The sequence below is a fragment of the Nestor notabilis genome, unplaced genomic scaffold, assembly GCF_000696875.1.
Source record: "Nestor notabilis isolate BGI_N333 unplaced genomic scaffold, ASM69687v1 scaffold10038, whole genome shotgun sequence".
Lineage (NCBI taxonomy): Eukaryota > Metazoa > Chordata > Aves > Psittaciformes > Psittacidae > Nestor > Nestor notabilis.
In genome coordinates, this window is record NW_009938767.1 from 40,396 (window position 1) to 60,758 (window position 20,363).

At 40.3% G+C, this 20,363-nt stretch overlaps 1 protein-coding gene across 1 annotated transcript in view; it reads left to right on the plus strand.

Annotated features, from left to right (window-relative positions):
- LOC104409594 (FERM, RhoGEF and pleckstrin domain-containing protein 1-like) overlaps positions 1-20,363 on the plus strand; it is a gene marked incomplete at its 3' end in the record, with an annotated part of 125,804 nt that overhangs the window by 23,880 nt on the left and 81,561 nt on the right. The window contains exon 4 of the mRNA XM_010019507.1: positions 1,558-1,753. Coding sequence (XP_010017809.1) covers positions 1,583-1,753 — 171 coding nt within the window. The remainder of the gene's footprint in view (positions 1-1,557; positions 1,754-20,363) is intronic.

Consider the following 20,363-nt stretch of genomic DNA (forward strand, 5'->3'; position numbering starts at 1 on the left):
TCTCAGCTAACACTTCTTTTAGTGAAAGTGCTGTTGTAAAATTTTTTAGTCCACGCTTCTTGCTGTGTAAAAAATCTGTGCGAACGGATTAGTCAGAACGTGGAAGAATGATGTGTAGTAACAGTATATTCTTCTCAAGTCAGGGCTGGTTTTATTCTGTCCTTGTGGAGGGAACTGGTGTCTTATCACCTGACACTGTTCTTTATAGTGTACTGTAGAACTTGTGATGGATTCACTAATAGGTAGGCTATTTTGTGCTTCCTCTTTTTCCCATAGGCTTCTCAATAGTAACTTCAGGGTTAAGGCCAGTCAGTAACTGGCAGTACTCTTCTTGTGCCTCTGTTCACCTGGAAGGTTAAATTTCCATTCTTTCTGTATGCTACATGGTTTCATTTTTTTAATGGTCATTGATCAGCATATAAAAGTCATGCAGAATGAAAATGCAATTACCAAGAAAGATAAATAGGCAGTAGCAGTGGGTTTCATCAGAAACCCAGCCAGAATGTCAAAAGACCGGGGGTGGGGAAGTGAAGATTCTGGTTTGATGTGTAATGTTTGACAAGTAAAACTCATGGTCCTTGAATTAAAAAAGAAGGTTCAAAATTGTGCCAGTTAATGAAAAATGACACTGAACCACCATTGCAGCTCTGCTCCCGTTTTAGGATAGAGTAATTATTTAGCAGAAATGTCTGGTATAGTGTGGTGCAGAAGCTGCATGGGAACAAAATTAGCATGCTGGTTTCTGAGGTTGCTTTCCATGGATATGAAGCAGACACTCGCATTCAGGGAGCTGGTGCAGGTGTAGTCTTCCGCTAGGACAGCAAGGAAGGTGTGTTCCTTGGTGTTACCTTCCCGCTTCCAGGGCTCCGTGGGAAATCAGATTTCCCATGCTTTTCCCAACCCATGTTACTGCTCTGGCTTTTTCTGGCCTTCCCAGTAGCACATCCTGACAGTCCTCGGTCTGTCAGTGGGATCAAGCTGGGCTCCAGGTGCTAGAGCAATACTGGTCCCCAAACGGCACAAAATATTTAGGCCGTGTTATTGGGGTCATCTTGTATCCCTGCATCGCAGAACCTTAGGCAAGGTGGCAGCTGCAAAGGGCCAGGGAATGCTGGAAGGACCGATGGAAAAAATGCTGATTATAGCCAGAAGGGAATGATGGTCAGCAAGTGGTGAGTTGTCCCAGCTGCTTTCCTCACCTTCCTCATCCGTAAATACACAACAGTTAGCATAATTCATTGAAATCTGTGTTCTGTCGTGCTCTGTTTCCAGTGTGGTCTCTCCTTTTCCAGGAGAAAAGGAGTATTTTCCCATGGTGCCAGTCTATCAGCCTTACCACCAGCAAGTGATGAGCCTGTGTATTTAATTTTTTTCTTAACTACAAAGTTTGCCTGGTTTTCTTGCCTTCGTATGAGACATTGGAAAGAATAAAATCACGATGATTATTACTTTGTGTTGATGATCATATGGATTATTAGCTGTAAGTATATATACCATAATGCTTATGTGCGAAGCCTCTTATTTATATGGTCTTCTTTGCCCTTATTCTTTTATCAGATATAAGAAACGTGTTTCCCTAATCATGGGTGAAACAGAGCAGAGACCAACAGCAGGATCCCGGTTAGGAGCTCAGGAAAATGCTGGGATCAGTACGTTGGAGCATGGACAGAAACCACCTATGACACCTCCAGGAAAACTCGTCTCCATCAAAATTCAGATGCTGGATGACACACAAGAAACTTTTGACATTCCGGTAAGGACGTGGAGGTTGGGTGGCTAAAGATTATTCAGGTGTTTCTAAAAACACGTGTTTTCAAACCAGTTCACTTCTTATTTCAACTGTGATCCTTTAGCTGTTGAATTCATGTTGTGGAGAAAATGTCTTGTTACATCAGCATTATATTGATGATGGTGCAATAGAATAACATAAAACAGTGAAGTGAACTGTAAATTACAGTTACTTATTCTGTTTGAACAGCTTCAGAAGATGTGCAAGTTCTTGGTGGTTTTTTTAATTCCAGTATTACATCAGTGGTTTCCTCTATTTTCTGAACAGTTGGTGTGTTTCCTGGGTGCTGTTTTGCTCTTGATCCAGTAAACCATCCATAGATCTGTACTGGGTTTTTTTTCTTTTCCTCTGGCAAGTCCTTAGGCCAATAACTTGAAATCAAACTGAAACTTCACTAATTTGTATTACTCTTACAGGCACCAAGTGCTGTCACACACATTGAGTGCAAGGGAAGAATCAAAACAATCTCATCTAAAGTTTCTCTACACCACACTGAAATTAATCTAGGTTTGTACATGCCAAGGAAACAGAGTTACTACTGCTTTTGTGTGTGTGGTCATAATCATAGAATCATAGATTGGTTAGGGTTGGAAAGGACCTTAGCATCATCTAGTTCCAACCCCCCTGCTATAGGCAGGGACACCTCAGTTTGAGTTAGTTTTGATGCAAAGAACAATTCTGTTTTACACTACCTAGCTGTTAAAACCTCTGATGATTTTAACACGCCATGCTTAACGTGTAACGTTGGTGAACATTGCTGCACATATGAAAGTGTACTGGAATGTATGTTTTTCAAAGTCCTCAGAGTTTAGTGAATAGGAAACTGGAAACCCGAGTTCAAATTTCATCCTTTGTAACTTGCATTTTATGTAGCTATGGTAACTTCCATGCCTTCTTTGGTTCAGTTTTCTCTTCTGTGATATGGAGGATTACCAGTGAGATACATGGTTCTTACACATATAGTGCACTATGAAAACACTTACGGTCACTGGAAATGTTATCCCTATATTAAAGATGAAGGAATTCTGATTAGGAAACTCCTAATTTAAAAAAAGTAAAAAATGTTACCTGTTTATAAGGTTTTGTTTGTCTGCTTTGTGTATGTATATGCACATGTTTTTTTGGACTGCTCTCTGCTGCTGTTTGTGATGCAAGTACAACTGTGTGTTCAGTCTCAGATTTTGTTGTAGTAGAAAGTTAGTTCTCTGGACAGGCAGGTATGTGTGAACTGAACTGTCATCAAGTGAAATGCTCATGTATGTAGCAACTTATTATGCTTTTGTGCTCTTCAGAATGCCTATCAAATATCCTTAGCAAAAGGACTAAAATTAGCAGTCTTTAGGTAATCATTGCTGTTCAAAAGTGTAGTTCTAATTTAAATTATCAAATGCTACTGAAAGTTGTGCTGCTTATCTTACATGGTACAAATATCCCTATTATACCAGAGACAACCTTTTTTCCTCTCCACAGCTGCTACTTCACCATACTTTGGAAATGACATGCAGTTTATAAGAGTTAATAATTCTATTTAACAAACACTTAGTAGGAACCACTTTGAAATCAGGTGCCTGTCATTAAATTGTTTAGAAGCAAGCATAAGTAATGTGCGGAAGCAGTGCATCCATATAACTCCAGCTTTGCTTCTGGGAGTTTGAGAAAACAGTATTATTTTGCTCTTCAGTATTAGAAGAGATCAACATTACTTTTTGTTTTCCAACTTCAGGAACACCTGGAAGACCTGGGTTTAAACAACTCTCTCTTCACATCACTGCAACATGATTATTTTCTGAGGCTTTTGTTTCATAACTGCCTCCATTCAAGGAAGACCTAGTTGGTCTAAAAGTCACATCTTACGGTGAAATTTTCAGGATGCTTAGATTATGAAGTCTCTTAGTGTAGCTTCCTAAAACATTTTGTCTTTAAGGTGTGCATAGTCAAATGGAACAATACACATAATTTTCAGCCTGCTCTAAAAGGTGTTTTTTTTAATAGTCCCATCTCACAAAGCTGAAAAATTTCTAATACATCAAAATTGAGATGTTTATTCATGTTGGAAAACCCATGTTCCCATATATAAGCTTGCTGGTTTTAGCCAGATGGGTGCAATATACACAGAAAAAGAAAATTACTCCATTTCAACAAAACATTTTGGGAGCAGCAAGTGTGGCTGTGGGCAGAGGATGTTAAACATACATGCCTAAGCACACCTGTGGGCTTGCTTTTCAGTGGAGAATTAAAGGCTTTTTGCATAGTTGAAGGTCTCAACTACTCTTTCCAAGACGTGAGGTGCCATAGTTATGAAAACAACCTCCCAGATATGATGGAAGTATAAACTGAGAAGGGTTTGTGTTCCCTACAGTTGCAGGAATTTTACAGGATGATCTTTTCTCTGTTAGCAACTGGGCCGATCTTAGAGTGGTTTTATTGCTGCTTGTACAGTGTCTTGTAGGACAATGTGAAGTTTAAGTCATGCCAGTTTATTATTTGTTCATGAAGTCTGAGCATAGGTAGAAACAGATACAGGTATGACTTCCTCCTGAGTATGGGAGAAGCCATGAAGTAGTTGGGACTGTCCATTTGTCTAGTCCTTCTTCCTTGTTACTCCTACAATTTCTTCTGTTAACAGGTTCACCATCACCCGGGTCTCCCTTAGCTAAAAATGGGTTAAGATCTTATCTGAGTGATGTTGGGTTTGTTTTTGTTTTGTTCTGTGGTGGTTTTGGTTTTGGGGACTGGGGAGGATGTTAGGTTTTTTGTTCGTTGGGTTTTGCTTTCTTTCTGTATTTTTTTTCCTCTCCCATCATGTGCAGATGAATAGTTTTTATTAGAGCAAAATCCTTTGGATTTCTGTGTCTGGTCTGTATATAACAAAACCGGAGAAAAACATGACCTACTTTCACTCCTTCCCTTTCCCCTCCTTCCCCTTCCCCCCCAAGTCCTGCTGCTCTTTGGGTTGTTTAAAAGTGAAGTAGCTCTGGTGTCATTTGTCCTTATAAAAGAAAATTGATTCTGTTTGTGTTAGTGTTTTGATGCTATATAATTGCACTGTTTGGCTTATTGTATTACCTTCTCATAAACGAAAAAAGAAAGAGAGATCCATATGGCTTCATATAGGCCTGTAAATGGTATTTTTTGCCAGGAAAGGAATCCGTAAAGTGTGTGGAGAGAGTTTGTATGGGAGACTTGAAAAACGGAAAACACAGTGCTGGCCTGTTCATCAACTTCTGCAGATGCAGTATTGTAAAAAGAAGGGTACACATCTAACTTTGCTGTTAGCAAATAATGTTTCATTGTGGAATTTTCAAACATTCCTATATTCCAAAAAGCCAGCGAAAGCTTGAATAGATGATCCTAAATCTTTTACGCATGTCCAGTTTGCTGGTTGCATGACTCTTTTCAAGCACATACAGATGCCTGGGGAGGCAGGGGGAAGGTAGGCACTACTGCTTTCAAAAAAGATTGTATTACTTTCAGTCGGCATTTCCTGCCTTTAACATAAAAGGGAAGTATGAAATTCATCAAATACCCTTTTGAGCACATTTTTGTCTATTCTGCTGTGAGGAGATAAATTATGTAGAATATCCTTCCGCCTTTTAAGTTACTCAGCTTTTTATGACTGTACCTTTAGTTTGAGTCTTGTTGTGAACTTTCAGACAAGAGCTGGCTTCAGCTGCAGTTGCAGGTGATTAGTGCCTGGAAATAAAGCCATGAACTGAAAGTTCATGATCATTCAGCACTTGCAGCCGTTGGTGATGTTTTAGCTTTGTGGAGGGATTACGTGCAAGTGTGGAAGAGATTTTTGTCTCTTGCTTTTTGTTTCTAATTTCCAGTTTGTCTGTATTTACTGAAAAATTAGTTACGTATGCTGACTGAAGACTGCAGAGGTCCAAAATACAGCAGTCTGTTTTAGCTAGGGTTTGGCTGAGTTATGACTATGTGCTAGAATGAGCAAATACAGTCCCATTCTGGTAGGTAAGTGGACAACAGCTTTAGCTAAAATGGCTAATGTGAAGGAGGAAGAACATTTTTTTTCACCCTTGTACGCATAATGATAATCGTATAGATAGATCTTGGGCATTTTGAAAGGTTGACAACTCCTACCGTAAGACTTGCAAAACCCAACACGGCCAAATAGAAGTTGTGTACTATACAAGAGAGGGTGGAGGTGTACAGTTCTGCTTGATTTTGCTCTGGTTTTGTTTCTACCAGTCCCATCAAAGTTAGTTGAAAGAGAATGGGATCAATTCCATAAAATCATAGTTAAACTTAGGGATTTTCTTACGTTTGTTCTAATACCGTCTCCTCTGTAGATTCAAACTAGTTTAAGTGAAAAAGAAACACAGTTTTTAAGGAATAGTAAAAATAACTGATGGTTGCATCTGCTGCAGATTGTTCTGGAGAAGAAAACCCTTTAATGTTTAGTGATTAGGCCATTTAAATTGTATCTACTTTTATAGTTGTTTCAGTGCTAGAAATAATCTATTTTAAAACTTCTAAGCAGAAGGAGTCAATGTTGTTCCTTTCTAGGTAACGCTGAGGACATGACTACTTCTCATGTTAGACTGCTGTAGGGTGATTCGGTGACTCAGACCAGGTTTAACCCTGACTGACATGATGTTTGTCACTGATCATATCCTACTCTTCAGGTGTATGACACTGATATGACTGGAATGATAACTGCTGATACTAAATAGAAAGTCAGAGGTTCTTTCTCATTAGCATCAAAGGTGAGATCAAAGTATATCGCAGGAGATTAGGATTCTTCTTTGAGTTAGGATCCGGTCTCTTTAATTAAAACCAAACCGAAGACCTCTTTATTGTGTCTGGAAGAAAATAGTTGCTTCCTTTTTGTGGCAGTCTTCTGGAAAGACCAAAACTTGCCTGTCAGATTACTCGAGTTCATTAAACATCTGTTTTGTCTTACGTAAACTTTCTTTCCCTCTGAATGTGTTCAAGCTTTGTGAAATATGCAGGGTTGGAAAATGTCATCCACTTTGAGGGATTAACACCAGGTTTCTTGAGCAACAGGAGTCTCTTAATAGAAAGCAGGGTAAGGGTATAATCCTTTGTAAACATCAGTTGTTAAACATTTCATTTCAATTTGCTTTTCTCTCAGAAGAGAAAGGCTTCCTTCTCTTTAGGTTATCTGAGAATAAAGACCAAATGATCTTGGTCTACAACCACTGGAGTTCAGATGTAGCAGGGAATTTCCATGCCTCTAGTCCTAGATTTTCAGAGAGGACTTCATAATCCTGCTGGGGCCCTGTTTCTTAAGGCTAATATTCTGGGTGGGTTTTTTAGTTTGGCTGGTTTTGTTTGTGTGTGCAGCCATATACTGATGGCTCATATCCCCTTTGTGGGGAAGATGCCTTCTATTAAGTGTACTCCCCACTGACTTCAGGCCATTGTAAAGAGTGCCAGGAAAAGCTTAATATTAGAAAGCCTTGATACTTAATAAAAAGATTACATGTGCTTTGTTACAAATTTGCACAAGCATTGTGTTACTTTGTAAAATGTGAAATTTCAGCCACAGTTTTATAAATGCTTAAATTACTTTCTGTAACATTTACGGGTTATGGTAATTGCTTTGTCCTAGATACTTACCCCTCTTCTCAATATGCAATTATAACCAGTGAATGAAACAGTTTTATAAGAGCATTAGGCAGTAAGGCAACGCAGAAACATGGAACAGTGTTTTATGCTTTCTTAGCCAGCTTCAATTCAATATGAATTACATTTTTTTTTCAGCTTAGGAAGTGAACAGGAGGTCAAATGTCAGTTATTCATCAGTTTGAGACTTTCTTTTCTTCTTGTGCTTGAAATTACTTGGCCATCACTGTCAGACTATTTCCAATGAATATCAGACATTTAAATATTCATTATTGTCACAGCAACCCTGCTAGATCTCCTGAAATTGCAAGAAGAAAAGCAATTTTTTCCCCTGTAGTTTTGAAACACATCAGTTGCATTTTTCTCAGCAGAAGATTACTAGTAGATAGCCAGTAAACTGTGATGATTTTTTTTTTTTTTTTGTTTTTTGTTTTTTTGTTGACAAATGATTAGAATGTCCTTGTTGAAAGATAGGGAATTTTAGTGGCTCGTGTTAATAATCTATGTGCTTTTTAAAATGGGGGACAGAATAATCCACAAGCAGACTTCTGTAACCTGAAGCAGCAGGCTGCTTTGTTACAATATTCCGTAGGCTGAACAGAATAAGCAGGGAATATAATTCTAAGTGCCAACAGATCCAGCCCATTTTCAGACTCGATTGATGTATTTGAAGGTAACTGGGAAATGGGTGTAATTTCCTTGAATGAATTAGCCTAACTTGTAATCAGGGAACGCTTCTCAAGAAATGCCTTTTCACCTCTCATGGTTCAGCTGATTCACCAAGTCATGCACCAGTGGGTGAGCTGGTACAAAGCAGAGGATAGAGCTGGCGCAGGGAAGAGCAGCCATGGATGAAGAGGCAGTGTGTGAGCGTTTCTGAGTGCTGGTGCCCCAGCTGAAAGGGTCAGTGAAATCATGCTGTTAATTCTAACTATGTCTGTGTGTTCAAGTTGGTTTGCACAGTACTATTGAGGCTGGATTGATGCTCTGTGTGGGGAGCATGGGCTCTGTCCCCAGCCATGGGGTGTTCCCCTTGGCCACCCTGTTTGGAGGTGGCAGTTGTCCATGGAATGGTGGGAGGTGTTTGCCATCTCTCCTCTTCAAAGTGCTAATGTATTAGTGAGTGGGTAGCTAGTGGCAGAAGTGGAGGCTGATTCTGCTAGGACTATGTTTTCCTGTTTCAGGGGTGATGGGAGGGATGTTCTGCCTCTGGTCAAAGGAAGGAGGGGGGAGCTGAAGTGTCAGCCGTATGCTTCCTGCCTTTGCCCTGAGACTGGGATTCATCCCTTCTGGCTTTAAAGATTTTAAAACTCGGTGTCAAAGCCTCAGATAATCGCTCTTTCCTTCATAGTTAGGGTGCAAACATGGTACCTTCAACAAGGCTGTTCATCATGCCTGTCTCAAACACCTATTTTAGGATGAGATTAATTGCTCTCTGGAGGTGCTTGTATATCCCTGTGAGGAGAGTGTAGGGCAATAGCTTAGACTTCATTTATCATCCAGGCACCTAACTTGTTCCACAGGAATTCCTTTGTTTTCTCTTAGTTCCTAACCATGCCAAAGTGATACATGAGTCTTCCCTGCACTCCATAGTTGGCTGGCAGTGCTGTCTAGCTTAGATGTGCTGGGCTGGGTGAGTTACACCTGCCCTAGTGCTGCTTTTCTCTGTCCTAGTTGTATCAGAGAAGTTGCAAAATAAAGCGTGCTGTGGAGGAACAGTATGTTGGTGCTGTGCTGCAGTGGTGCACATGCATGCCATGATTTACTTAAGCCCATTCTTTGTCAGCGCAAGGTGGTCAAGCTTAAATTACTTTCCTTAAGCTCTGTATGAAAACCAGTTGTCTTTGCTTCTGGCCATATGCTCTGGAGAGACATGATAAAAGAGCAGGATAAGCTTCTGGAAGAAAATAGCTCCCTTCCTCTTTCTCATGAATTAAATAAGCGTGTGTTGTCCACAGCTAAAAAAAATGCAGCGTAAGTGTTATGCTTTGCCAAGAGCACAGTCTCACATGAGACTTCAGGCATTTAGAAGCATACCCAGCTTATAGTGCTGCACTGAGCAAATGATAGAAAACTTGGTCTCACATGTAAAGCAGTACTGATATGTGACTATGTCACACAGTGTGATGAATGGCCATTCAGAGCACTGTGAATTTCAGGAACATAAATTGCAAGTAAAAGCATATCTCCCTGTAATTTGTTCTCTCCCCTGTTGGAGAAATGAAGGAACCTTTATTGCGCAATCCCTGTGCAGTTGCTTTCCTCCATTATTTTGAACAGAATGGAAAGCTATCCGTGTAAACAAAGACTTAAGCAGTATAGGATAAAAGAATAGTAAAGTGTTATAAATTGTGCGTTCATTTCTCTTTCAGTTCATTCACAGTTGAATATGGTCATGTATCAACAATTTTTGCCTTGTGATAACACAACCTGTTCAAATGCCTCTCTCCAGCTTTGTTTGCCTACTATGGATTCCTTGCTCTGCTTCCAATCTTGCTTTGCCTTTTGGATGTTAATTTTTCTCTTTTTGCACTGGGATTCACCTCCCTGTGTTTGTCAGGGGTCACATTAGCAGTGATCCAGACTTGGATAAAGCTGCTGTGGAAGTACACAGCTGCAGAGGTGGGAGAGGGAAATGTTAGGAACTCCTCCAACCCTTCAAACGTTTAAGACTATCACTTTCGATTTGGTTCGTATTTTAGCACTTCCATGTTTTTCTCGTTTATCTTTTGTTCCTTTCTTGCTTGACACTAGAACATGCCACCTTATATTGCTTATCCTCCTTGTCTTCTGTGCCTCTCCTTTGCAACTCTTGATTCAATTCCTTGCTATTGGTATTCTCTAAACAAACAGTAGCAGTGCAGAAAGATGCAGGAGTCCTGGGTATATCTCCTAAGACTTCAACCAGCTTCATTCTGATGATGATCTGCTTCCTCAGTGCAATATTAGGTCTTTGTATTACAAGCCATGTGTTGCACTCTATGGGGAGAAAATTCTCATTGCTATTAAAGGCTGTATCTTCATTGCAGAACTAGGGATGCTTTCTGCAGTGGCATAGTCAAATCCTCATCCATACCCAAACTTCTGCAAGTGGGATGATCTATCCAAATTTTATGGAAGATAATCTGTGGTTTTAAAGTGAAATTTGACCAGCTTAAAATAAACTAAAAAACTTACAACTAGGGTAAAGTGATTAAAAGCAGTATGTTTTTGTCTGATCTCCCTACTAAAGGGCCTCCACCAGTTCCCAGGTATAAAAGCCTTCAGAATGAGTTAGGAGCAGACTGCTTACCTGTAAACTTGTCTCCACTGCTCCAACGAGGTACCTAGACAAGGCTGTGATTACAATATGCACACACAATTAAAGGTTGCCTTTTGTATGCCAATGCATAACTCACATAAAATGCATGGCTGAAAACATCTGCCAAAGCCATTGTACATATTTGAATAAGACTAGTGTGTTAAAATCATTCTTGGATAAATATGTCAATTCTTGAATAAAGTGATACGTGAGGCATACATCAAGCACGAGATAACGTGGTGAATACAAACAGCAACAGCAGAAGTAGATTACAGTATCTCCTTTTCTTATCCCCATCCCCAAAAAGGAGGCTTTGACTGATAGAAATTGCACAAACATAATGCTGCCAGAATATAAATAGCGAACGGTGAGTTATGACTCTTTGCCAGTTTGCTTTTTGATGGCCTGTTGGCAGATGCAAATATTCATGCAGCACACAGCAGCAGGGAGTTCTCCTCATTTCTTCCTTTGTTACCTTCTCACCTGGTTTTCTGATTGAATCTGGAGTCCTTTCTTCTTTTTTCTTTCATCAGTTTGCCTTGCTATTATAATTCTGGTCTTGTTCTCATGACATAATGTCTTAATAAGTTTCTTGCTGAATTTATTTGTAGTCATCTCCATTTAGTAGATGGTGGACAGTATTTCTGTGTAGATGTTGCATAATATTCAGAGGCTAGTTCTTCACGCATAAAGGGGGACATTTTTTTCTCTTAATTCACAGTTCATTACTTCAGACCTGGTGCAGATGCTCAATTTTATTCTCTTCTGTCATCTCACCCCCATCTAACTTCTCAGCTTTGAACTCTCTTAGAAAACATCCATCTTTGTATTCTCTGCATGGATAAGTTGTATAGCTCTTAATAATACTTTGTTACAGAGCTCTCTTTATGGTCTTTCACAAGGAGCACATTTGATCAGAGCAGCTGATACTGATCTGGAGTGACTCTTAAGTTAGGGGAACACTTTGCCACTCTGAGCAGTGTGCCCTTGCAGTACAGAAAGCCAGCTGTGTCCTGGGCTGCATCAAAAGGCTCTGGAGAGACCTTAGAGCAGCTTCCAGTACCTAGAGGGGGCCTACAAGAGATCTGGAGAGGGACTTCTGACAGGGGCATGTGGTGACAGGACAAGGGGGAATGGCTTTAAAGTGACAGAGGGGAGATTTAGGTTAGTGATAAGGGAAAAAATCTGCACTCTGAGGGTGGTGAGACACTGGCACAGGTTGCCAGACTTCACGGCCATCCCTGGCAGTGTTCAAGGCCAGGTTGGACGGGGCTTTGAGCAACCTGGTCTAGTGGAAAGTGTCCTTGCCCATGGCAGTGGAGTTGGAACTAGATGATCTCTAAGGTCCCTTCCAACCCGAACCATTCCTTTATTCTATGATAAGCCAGATCCTCCACTTCTGTGCATTGTCTTAGGTTGGCTGGAATTACTGGAAATAAGCTGGGTTACATTATGAAGTGATGGTGATCCAGGGGCTCCTCTGATGGCACTGCCTATTGAAATTAATCTCTGATACCACAGGTTTGGTGAACAGAATTGAAATAAAAGGGATTTTTCAGAATTAATTAATTAAGTTAATACATGTAAACTGATGTGAAAGAGAATGCTTTGTCAAACCTTACATTAAAAAGATATTTTACAGGAATTATAAAAGGACCTTATCAAGTCATTTCTAGTGTTGGATTCACACAAATTTATGCTGCAACAGTAAATAAATGTAGCTTGGTGCTTTATACTCTTAAATGTTCCAGAGTAATTCAGAAACCCTTTGCACTCAGGGACAAACACTGGCAACTGGCAAAAGAAAACACTTTTCATGGAAGCACTTGAATTGGGAGACCTCTGGAGGTAGTCTGTTCCAACTCTTTGCTCAAGGCAAGGTCAGCAGCGAGCAGATTGCTCAAGGTTCCTAAGAAGCAGTACTCTAAGAATTCAGGGCTGCTGTGTGTTAGCATCTTTATTTCTTTTAGAGCTCTAGTTGAAGTTCAAAGTTACCAGTTGAAGATCTGCCACTTATAAGCCTGCGACTGGCAATTCTGAGGTAGAAAGCTTTACATTTCTGTGTGGCAAATGGGCATTTGCAGCCATATCTGTGGGCTTATCAAAGAAAAAAGGCAGTTGTAATTTTATAAATGAGACACATGTCATAAGCTTGCTTATGCTCTAGAGATCATCAAACCCTTCAGATTTTCTGCTTCAGTTTTGTACTTCATGTCAAAGTCTAACTTTGGGTATGTGCTTTGAAAGGCTGTGGAAGATTCTAAAAATAAGATTCAAGCAGAAAGCAGACGCTTCAAATGGCTGGTGGTGTCACAACATGTTCAACTCCATGATTTTGGCAATCTCAGGAAAAGCAAGGTAGAAATACCAAGCTGCAGGAAAGAGGCTGTGGGAGCAGGGGAGATTTTCATAACTGCAGCTGCCTGAAAGAAAAAACACCACCATTTCTCATCCCCCTGAAAACCTTCTGGATTCACACCAGCTGTGGAAGAGCCAAATTTTCAGACTTTTTCTATGAAGCCAAACTGGATTACTCTTGTTAGAGAAACAGAATTAGGAGCAGGTAATCTTTTTGTTTCACTATCATAAGCTGAGTCTGGCCCTTGCCATTTCTTCTTGTATCTATTCCATGGGAAAAGTAACTTTGAACAGATGCATGCCTTTCAGTGGAAAGGTCACTTCTCTGCAGAGCATTTCAGATCTGTAATGCTTACATTTCATTACAGGGATCATATACACACAACCAGGTGAAGTGAAAAAAGGTTACTGAGGAAACAGTTCAACATTTTCTTGGGCTGAAGGAACAAATCTTTGCGGGCTCAGTTAACACTGTTGTTGGTAGTTGAACTGGAATGACTGATTTCCCATATAGGTATAGCTGTGAAGTAAATTGGTTGTATGTATTTTGCATTTGGTGGGATGTTTTTCCTCTTTGAGCTGTTTCTATTTAGGGTGCTGTGGGGGAAGTAAAAAGCCAGAACTCAAGTTCTCAGCCTCTATGGTAATATTTTACGGAGAGTTAAGCTGAAAGTTAATTCCTTCAGCTCTCTCAGAATTAAGTCACTAGCCACTGCCTGTGAAAGAATTACTTGAAAATGGAACTTGGTCACCTGGCAGTAAAACATCATGAAAGGATTAAATGACTAAAATAATGAACACAAACTAATATTTCTGAATTGGCTGATACCTTAGGTGTTAGCATGTAATTTTTGTATTTCAAATTAGTACAGTGTTTTACAAAGGTGATGTTCACTTTTGATTGATGTTCATGGTGTTCATTAGGAGATGCTTGGCTAATTTGATTGTGAATTACGGTTATTCCTGAAGATAAATAGCTTGTCTTCCTCACCTGCAGACATTTTAGCACCACTCACGGGTAATTTATTTGTCCTTCTTAGCCATCAGATCCTCATATTGATATTTCCCAGGTGAACGCATGTTACCAATTACTGCTGTTTTCATCTGAAAGTCTGTCTAGAGGTGGTGCACATTCCTTTGAAGAGGTCATGCATGCGGAAGGCAATACAATCAATGAACTTACTACTTGTAGAAATCCTTACTGCTTGGATTCTTGGGTGTTTGTTGCCATGAGCTAAAAACCTCTGCACTAGGACATGGAGTGCTTGGGTACATATATATAGCCCTGTTATCTCAGAATATAAGCTATTTTTTCCTCTTCTTCATCTGTCACAACTGTATGCAGTATTCTGGCCCTGAAGAGCACTGTAGCAACAAGTAGAACCCTCTCTGTAAAGGGGAATGCCTTTGCTTTCAGGGTTTAGTCCAGGAGTGGGTTTCTTCTGCATTCCTTTACTGGTAGCTAAGAGGACCAGACAGTGAGCTGGAGCACTGGGCCCATGATTTTCCACAGCCCTTAGATGTTAGCTGGGTTTCTGGCTGTGTTTTAGGCTGTTCCAAGGAGCTCTTTCTCAGGTAATTCTAGCTTTGAGGGGTGACTTGTCCTGATCAGCAAATCAGTACATGCGTTTCTGATCTTTGGGGTTGGAGTTGCTTCCTCATCCTCTTTTATTTACAAATCTAAGGATATCCCTGGCATACAGCTGAAGATGTAGCAACTCTTCTAGCATGCCACATAGTAATAAAAGGGATTTTTAGCTTCCTTTTCTTCCTATGTTGTTTCTGTGTACTCTGACCCTCTCTGATAAAATCATTTCCTGCAAACATAAATGCCCTACTGAGTAAGGCTGGCACTCCTTCTGGCCTAACATTTTGTCTTCCACCCTGGCATGTGAGCTTGCCCCTCTGTCTTTCTCTCATTATTCCCCAGCATCCAAAGTTGCTTTTGAACCTGCTGATGCCTCCTACCTCCACAATCTTCTGTGGCAGAAAGTTCTAGCAGTTTGCTGCTACTTATGTAAAGAAGCTCCTTCGTTTACCTTCCCTAAGCTGATGTATGAGGTTCATCAACTGTTTCCCTAATCTCTGCATTGTAAGGTTTGAGCCATTCTATTTAAACCGCATCACAAAAATGGGCCAATTGTTATTATTGGGTGTAATTATATTTTAGTGAAAAATAATCTCTTTGGTCATTGACTAGTAGGGTGGTAGGTGAAGAACATGGTTCAGTTTAGGGGAGGGCAGATCTACTTTGGTGACAGATCAAATGCAGGCAAGAGAGTGATGGAAAAAGGGTAGGATAGGTAGGAAAAAGGGGCATCTAAAGCTGCAAATGTAAGAAAGCACATTAAGAGAAGGGGAAAAGACTTTTTTCTGTAACTTTACTGAATTAATTTTTTCTCCCCTTGGCTGTACTTGCAATGCTGGTGGTCTAGTGCATTCATGTTTCAAACATCACAGCATGACACAGCCACATAAAGGAAGAGCACTAGAAACTAGCAGTGACTGCACAGTGCAGGCAGTGGTGGAATTGGAAGCAGAATCTCTCACTCGTTCCTCTGTTTAATTGCCTCCAACCAGAGGTTTACACATAGCAGAGAGCTAATGATGCAGCTCTTAAAAATTACGGCAAATTGCAGTTCTGTTACATTAATATGATTAGTTTGAACTAAAAACTGTAGCTAAGATACTGCTGAGGCACAGTGGTGTGGAGAGATTTAAAGTTCTATGTGCAGCCATAGCATAACTGCCTGTTCTTTTCTCTCCATGTTCTGTAATGGCAGAAAGGGGCTGATCTGTTAATTTATTATATTCAGTATCAATATAAATGTCAGGAGACTGATATTTTAAATAATATATTGAATCAAATTACAATGGCCTAAAATGTATTCAAGTGAAGAAAATGCCTTCAATAAAAATACCCAAAATAACTAAATCAGTGCAGGCCATTGCAGTTATCCCAAAACAATGGGTGCTTGACTACTGAAATGAAACCTAAGTGATAACCTAACAGTAAGGGGGTGCAAATCAATTTACGCCACTTCCATGCTTTCAAACATTGCAAGTAGCAGCAGTTTAAAAAGCAAGCCAAGCTTCTGAAAATGCAAGTGATAAAGTATTACTCAGGTTTGATTTGTTTTTTGAACCTTCTTGTCTGAGAGGCGGTTCAACATTTTGAGTTCTCGGCACGTGGAAAGATTTGGGGGATTTCAGTGCCCTGCAGGAGCTAACTGCCTGCCCCCAGCTGCTTGAAGGAGTTCATCTACTTGGCTTCACATCTGCTCATTGCCTCTCTGCTGCCCCCATCTTCACACCACAGCAGGAGCACTGTGGCTCTCCTGGCCCCTTTTGTGCGTTCTAGAGCTCAGCTTTTCATTTCCTGCACTCCTGCTCCCATTTCAGCCTTTTGCAAAGTGCGCAAGGAAGAGCTGCCACAGGATGCCGAGTATTGCTTGCTGTTCGAATGCTGACCCTTGGGAAGGAGAGGGAGGATGGTGTAGTCTCTCTCTTGTAGTACTGGCTATCTTCTCCAGACAGGCAGGGAAGTGAGGCAGGAGCAGTTGGAGCAAGTTTCCCAGCATCCAGCTGAAAACACCAACAAGGTAATTCCTAATTGCCAGAAAGGTAGGCTTCCTGCTGCTGTGGCAACAGGAGTTCCAGTCCTGTGTTTTGTAATTCATGGAGAAAGTAAGGTAAGAATTGGCAAGGCTAGTCCTGCTTGTTATTCTATGCTTTCATTTTCAATTTTTCAGTGATGCAGTGTTTGAGATGGAGATATTGAAAGGGAATGTTCATGTTTAAAACAAAGTTGGAAATGTTTGATTTTCTTGCGTTTGTTCTAAGAGAGTGGAAACGTTTTCATCCCTGGTACAAGAAAGCTTTTATTGAGCCAAGCTTGAGCTAAGTATGATGAGAAGTCAATAAAACTTGTATCTAGCTTGAAGGTTTTTTGAGTTTGCATGAACTTTTGTTGGTGAGCTTTTGTCCTGGAAAGAAAATGTTTAGCTTGAAGGTTAAGATGAATTAGGTGACTTCTGATTATCTAAAGAATGAAGGCTGTGTTTGCACCGTCATTCCTGTTCCTTTGCATATGGTTCTTTCATCCATTCAGTCTGTGCTAGTCAGGGAGAAGGGCTGTTTGAAGGCACTATAGAGCACTCTGTCTCTCATCCAGCAACAGCTGAATACTTTATGGAAGTATATTAAGTCCTTGACAGGAGAAGGTAGCCAGCTGGCTGCTGCAGCAGGATGTTCATGTTCTCCCTCACAACTGAGAAGGAGGAGTTGGCAGGGCGCCTGCTGAGCTTGCTGGGGAAGAGGGAAGGCACAGACTCTTGCAGTATTTTAACTAGGTGGGCCGTTAACCAAAAAAAATGAGGCAGAAAGCATGCATTTCAAGTCTGCCCAGGCCACCAACTGGAAAGTGGTAAAGGGCTGACTTTAACGTAAGTAACTACCACCCCAGAACCTCCATGGCTTCATGTGGGTTAAGAATCTGCTTTCTTAAAGGTTGCAGACAAGTAAAGTAACTACACCAGTATTTGTGCTGCTTGAAACAGCATGCAGAGACTCACTGATTAAAATAGTGATGTGGCAGTTCTACAGAATCTGGAGTTTGGAGGTTGACTGACTGTCCTTTCTTGTCCTAATGAGTACAGTTCAAGTCAAGATGTCAGTGTGGGTTACCAAGAAAGATAATTGAAAAGAAAGAAATTCACATTATAATGGGCAAGTTCAGAAAAGAGAGAGCACTAGAACAGTGCTCACCATTTCATTATGTCAAATTTTGAAACATGAGATACTATCCAGTTGATCATCCATTTCCAAAAAGCAAGAAGGTGAAAACAGCCTTAAGGCACAACCAATTAGCATAGAAATAGATACATATTTGGGGGTGGATGACTAAATGTGCTGAGGTACAAGTATTTGAAACAAACCAAGCCTCAGGTCATTAATTTACAGACTGTTCTTCCCTACATGCTTCGTTGTATGAATTGTCCCAGCAAACACTGTGTGGCTGCTTCATTGACTGATAAAGTGAAGCTTCTCATGTAAGCACTGAAATTGGTAGTCCAGGAGATGTTTTCAGTAATGTAATTAAGGAATCCTACTGACTTACATAGATTCAAACAATAAACTACATCAGGGGTCTGTGCTGATGCTGTTCAGTGACCTCCGCTGTATTTTGGAACAGACCTTCTCCCAGCTTTTTCACAAGTACTGAAGATAAAGATGACATTGGCAATAAGACATTGGCAATAAGACAGAGGCCTATATGGATTTTTGATGATGGAGTTTTGTGTACTCCAAGCTATTTGAAACAAACATGTCATAGAGGTTCAACCATTACAAATACACATTTGGATAATGCAGTTCTTTGAATACATAGTAGTACTAAGTCTCCATGTCCAAGACCCAGGTGATCCATTCATGAAGATGACTAAATATTCATGCCATCTGGTCTGACCTTTCAGAAGGAAGGTTTCAATTGCTCTGAATTGCTTTCCCCTAATTTTCTTTCCATTTACCTCTTGGGCAGAGTTGTGAAAAAAACTTAAATGCTGGTATCAGTTTACTTTCCCCTCCCAAAGTGGCAAAATTAAAAGTAAGCTCTGATACTTTTGTGCTAGTTCACAGTAAATCAGATGTGTTAAAAAACCAAACCAACAAACTTTTGACCTCTGAATGAACTGATTATGGCTCTGGTTTAAGAGTATAGGTTGTTAACAATAGGTGCTGTTTTTAGCACTTAGTCACCGTTTGTCCACTTCACAAGACTGAAGATCATCTGGCACCATTTGATGCAAATAACCAAGCTGCCTCAGAAATAGCACAACCGTATAGAGGTGGGTGAGCTGTGTTGTACAACCATCTGAAGGCTGTTTTTCCTTAACTTCCATTAGCAGCAAGCACAGTCACACCGGAATTAATTAAAAATATGGGAATACTTTATGTGTACAATGTAAATGTAATTACTGATTGAGATGTTGAGAGTAACTTTGACTCTTTGTCAAGCATACTGTGTAGTCTTTGCTTACAGGTTTGTTTTGCAGCATGCAGACCCGCTCCAGCTACCATTAAGGCTCCATGGGCAAAGGTTGAGAGGACGGTTGGGAATTTATTGTGCTTTTTCAGTTGTTCAGAGAAGAGGGAATGGATACAGCTCAGGTTTCTCTTAGCAAGTTGAAGGAATTTCAGCCCTTGTTTTTAGACTCGCAACTGCTTGAGGCTTCAAAGCTGTGTATGTGTGAAAGAGAGGAAAAGAGGGAAGGAGGAATACGTAACAGCGCTAATCTTACGTTAACATAAACGTAAGGGTCGAAACACCAGCTGTAAGAAAACATCTGCAGTAGCAGGGAGGATATTCAAAACACAAGCATTCAGTGCACTCAGAAACAGGTAACGCATCATAAAGATCTGTTCAGCAGAATATTGCTTATATATTCAACTTCTTAAAAATCTAATTAAAAAAGCTATTTTTGGTTGTACTTTGAGAAAACTAATACATATTTGGTTACAAAATTTGATCAGCAGTTTTGTTACTGAGAAATCTGTATGTAATCTACAATAAGGGGATCATTTTAAAGAATTACTCATACATTGAATACCTGGATATAAGGAGAGAGGATAATAAAAAACCCCGAAACCTCTAGTTTCATTTGGAGGAGGAAAATAGGAAGCTTTAGTTGCTTATTTGTACTTCTGGTCCAAGCACGGAGAGCACTTGAATGTCTCTCTCTTCTGTTTTTGACTGTGTCTTGTTAGACTTGTAATGTCTCCAGCTGAAAAAGGAAATTAAGCTGGAATCCCAGTTCCGTCTCTTCTTTTGTACAGTGGCGCTTTCTCACAACAGGGCAGCTACTTGAAGCGGAGAAAAAAGGAATGTGCTGCCAGTTTGTCTCAGCCTCTTGCTAAACACATGGGAAAAGTTCAAGAGCAGGGAGAAAAATCTTGGCCTTAGTCTGTTTTGTCCATTTCTGCACAGGGGTGGAGGAACACACAAATCTGAAGAAGCACTCCTCAGTGGGTACAGGAGCTAAAAGTGTTCCTTGTTTTTGAGAGGGTGGTAGCTCTGCTATAGACTTCTGTAACACATGTAGCTCTCTTGCATTACTAGAATGCAGTTAATAGGCACAATAAAACTGAAGATTATTAAAATATCTTGTTTCTCTCCTACAGTTAGGTAATCTGGTTTGGATTGGAAGGGATCTTAAAGATCATCTAGTTACAACCCCCCTGCCATGGGCAGGGGCACTTTCCACTAGACATGGTTGCTTAAAGCCCCACCCAACCGGGCTTTGAACA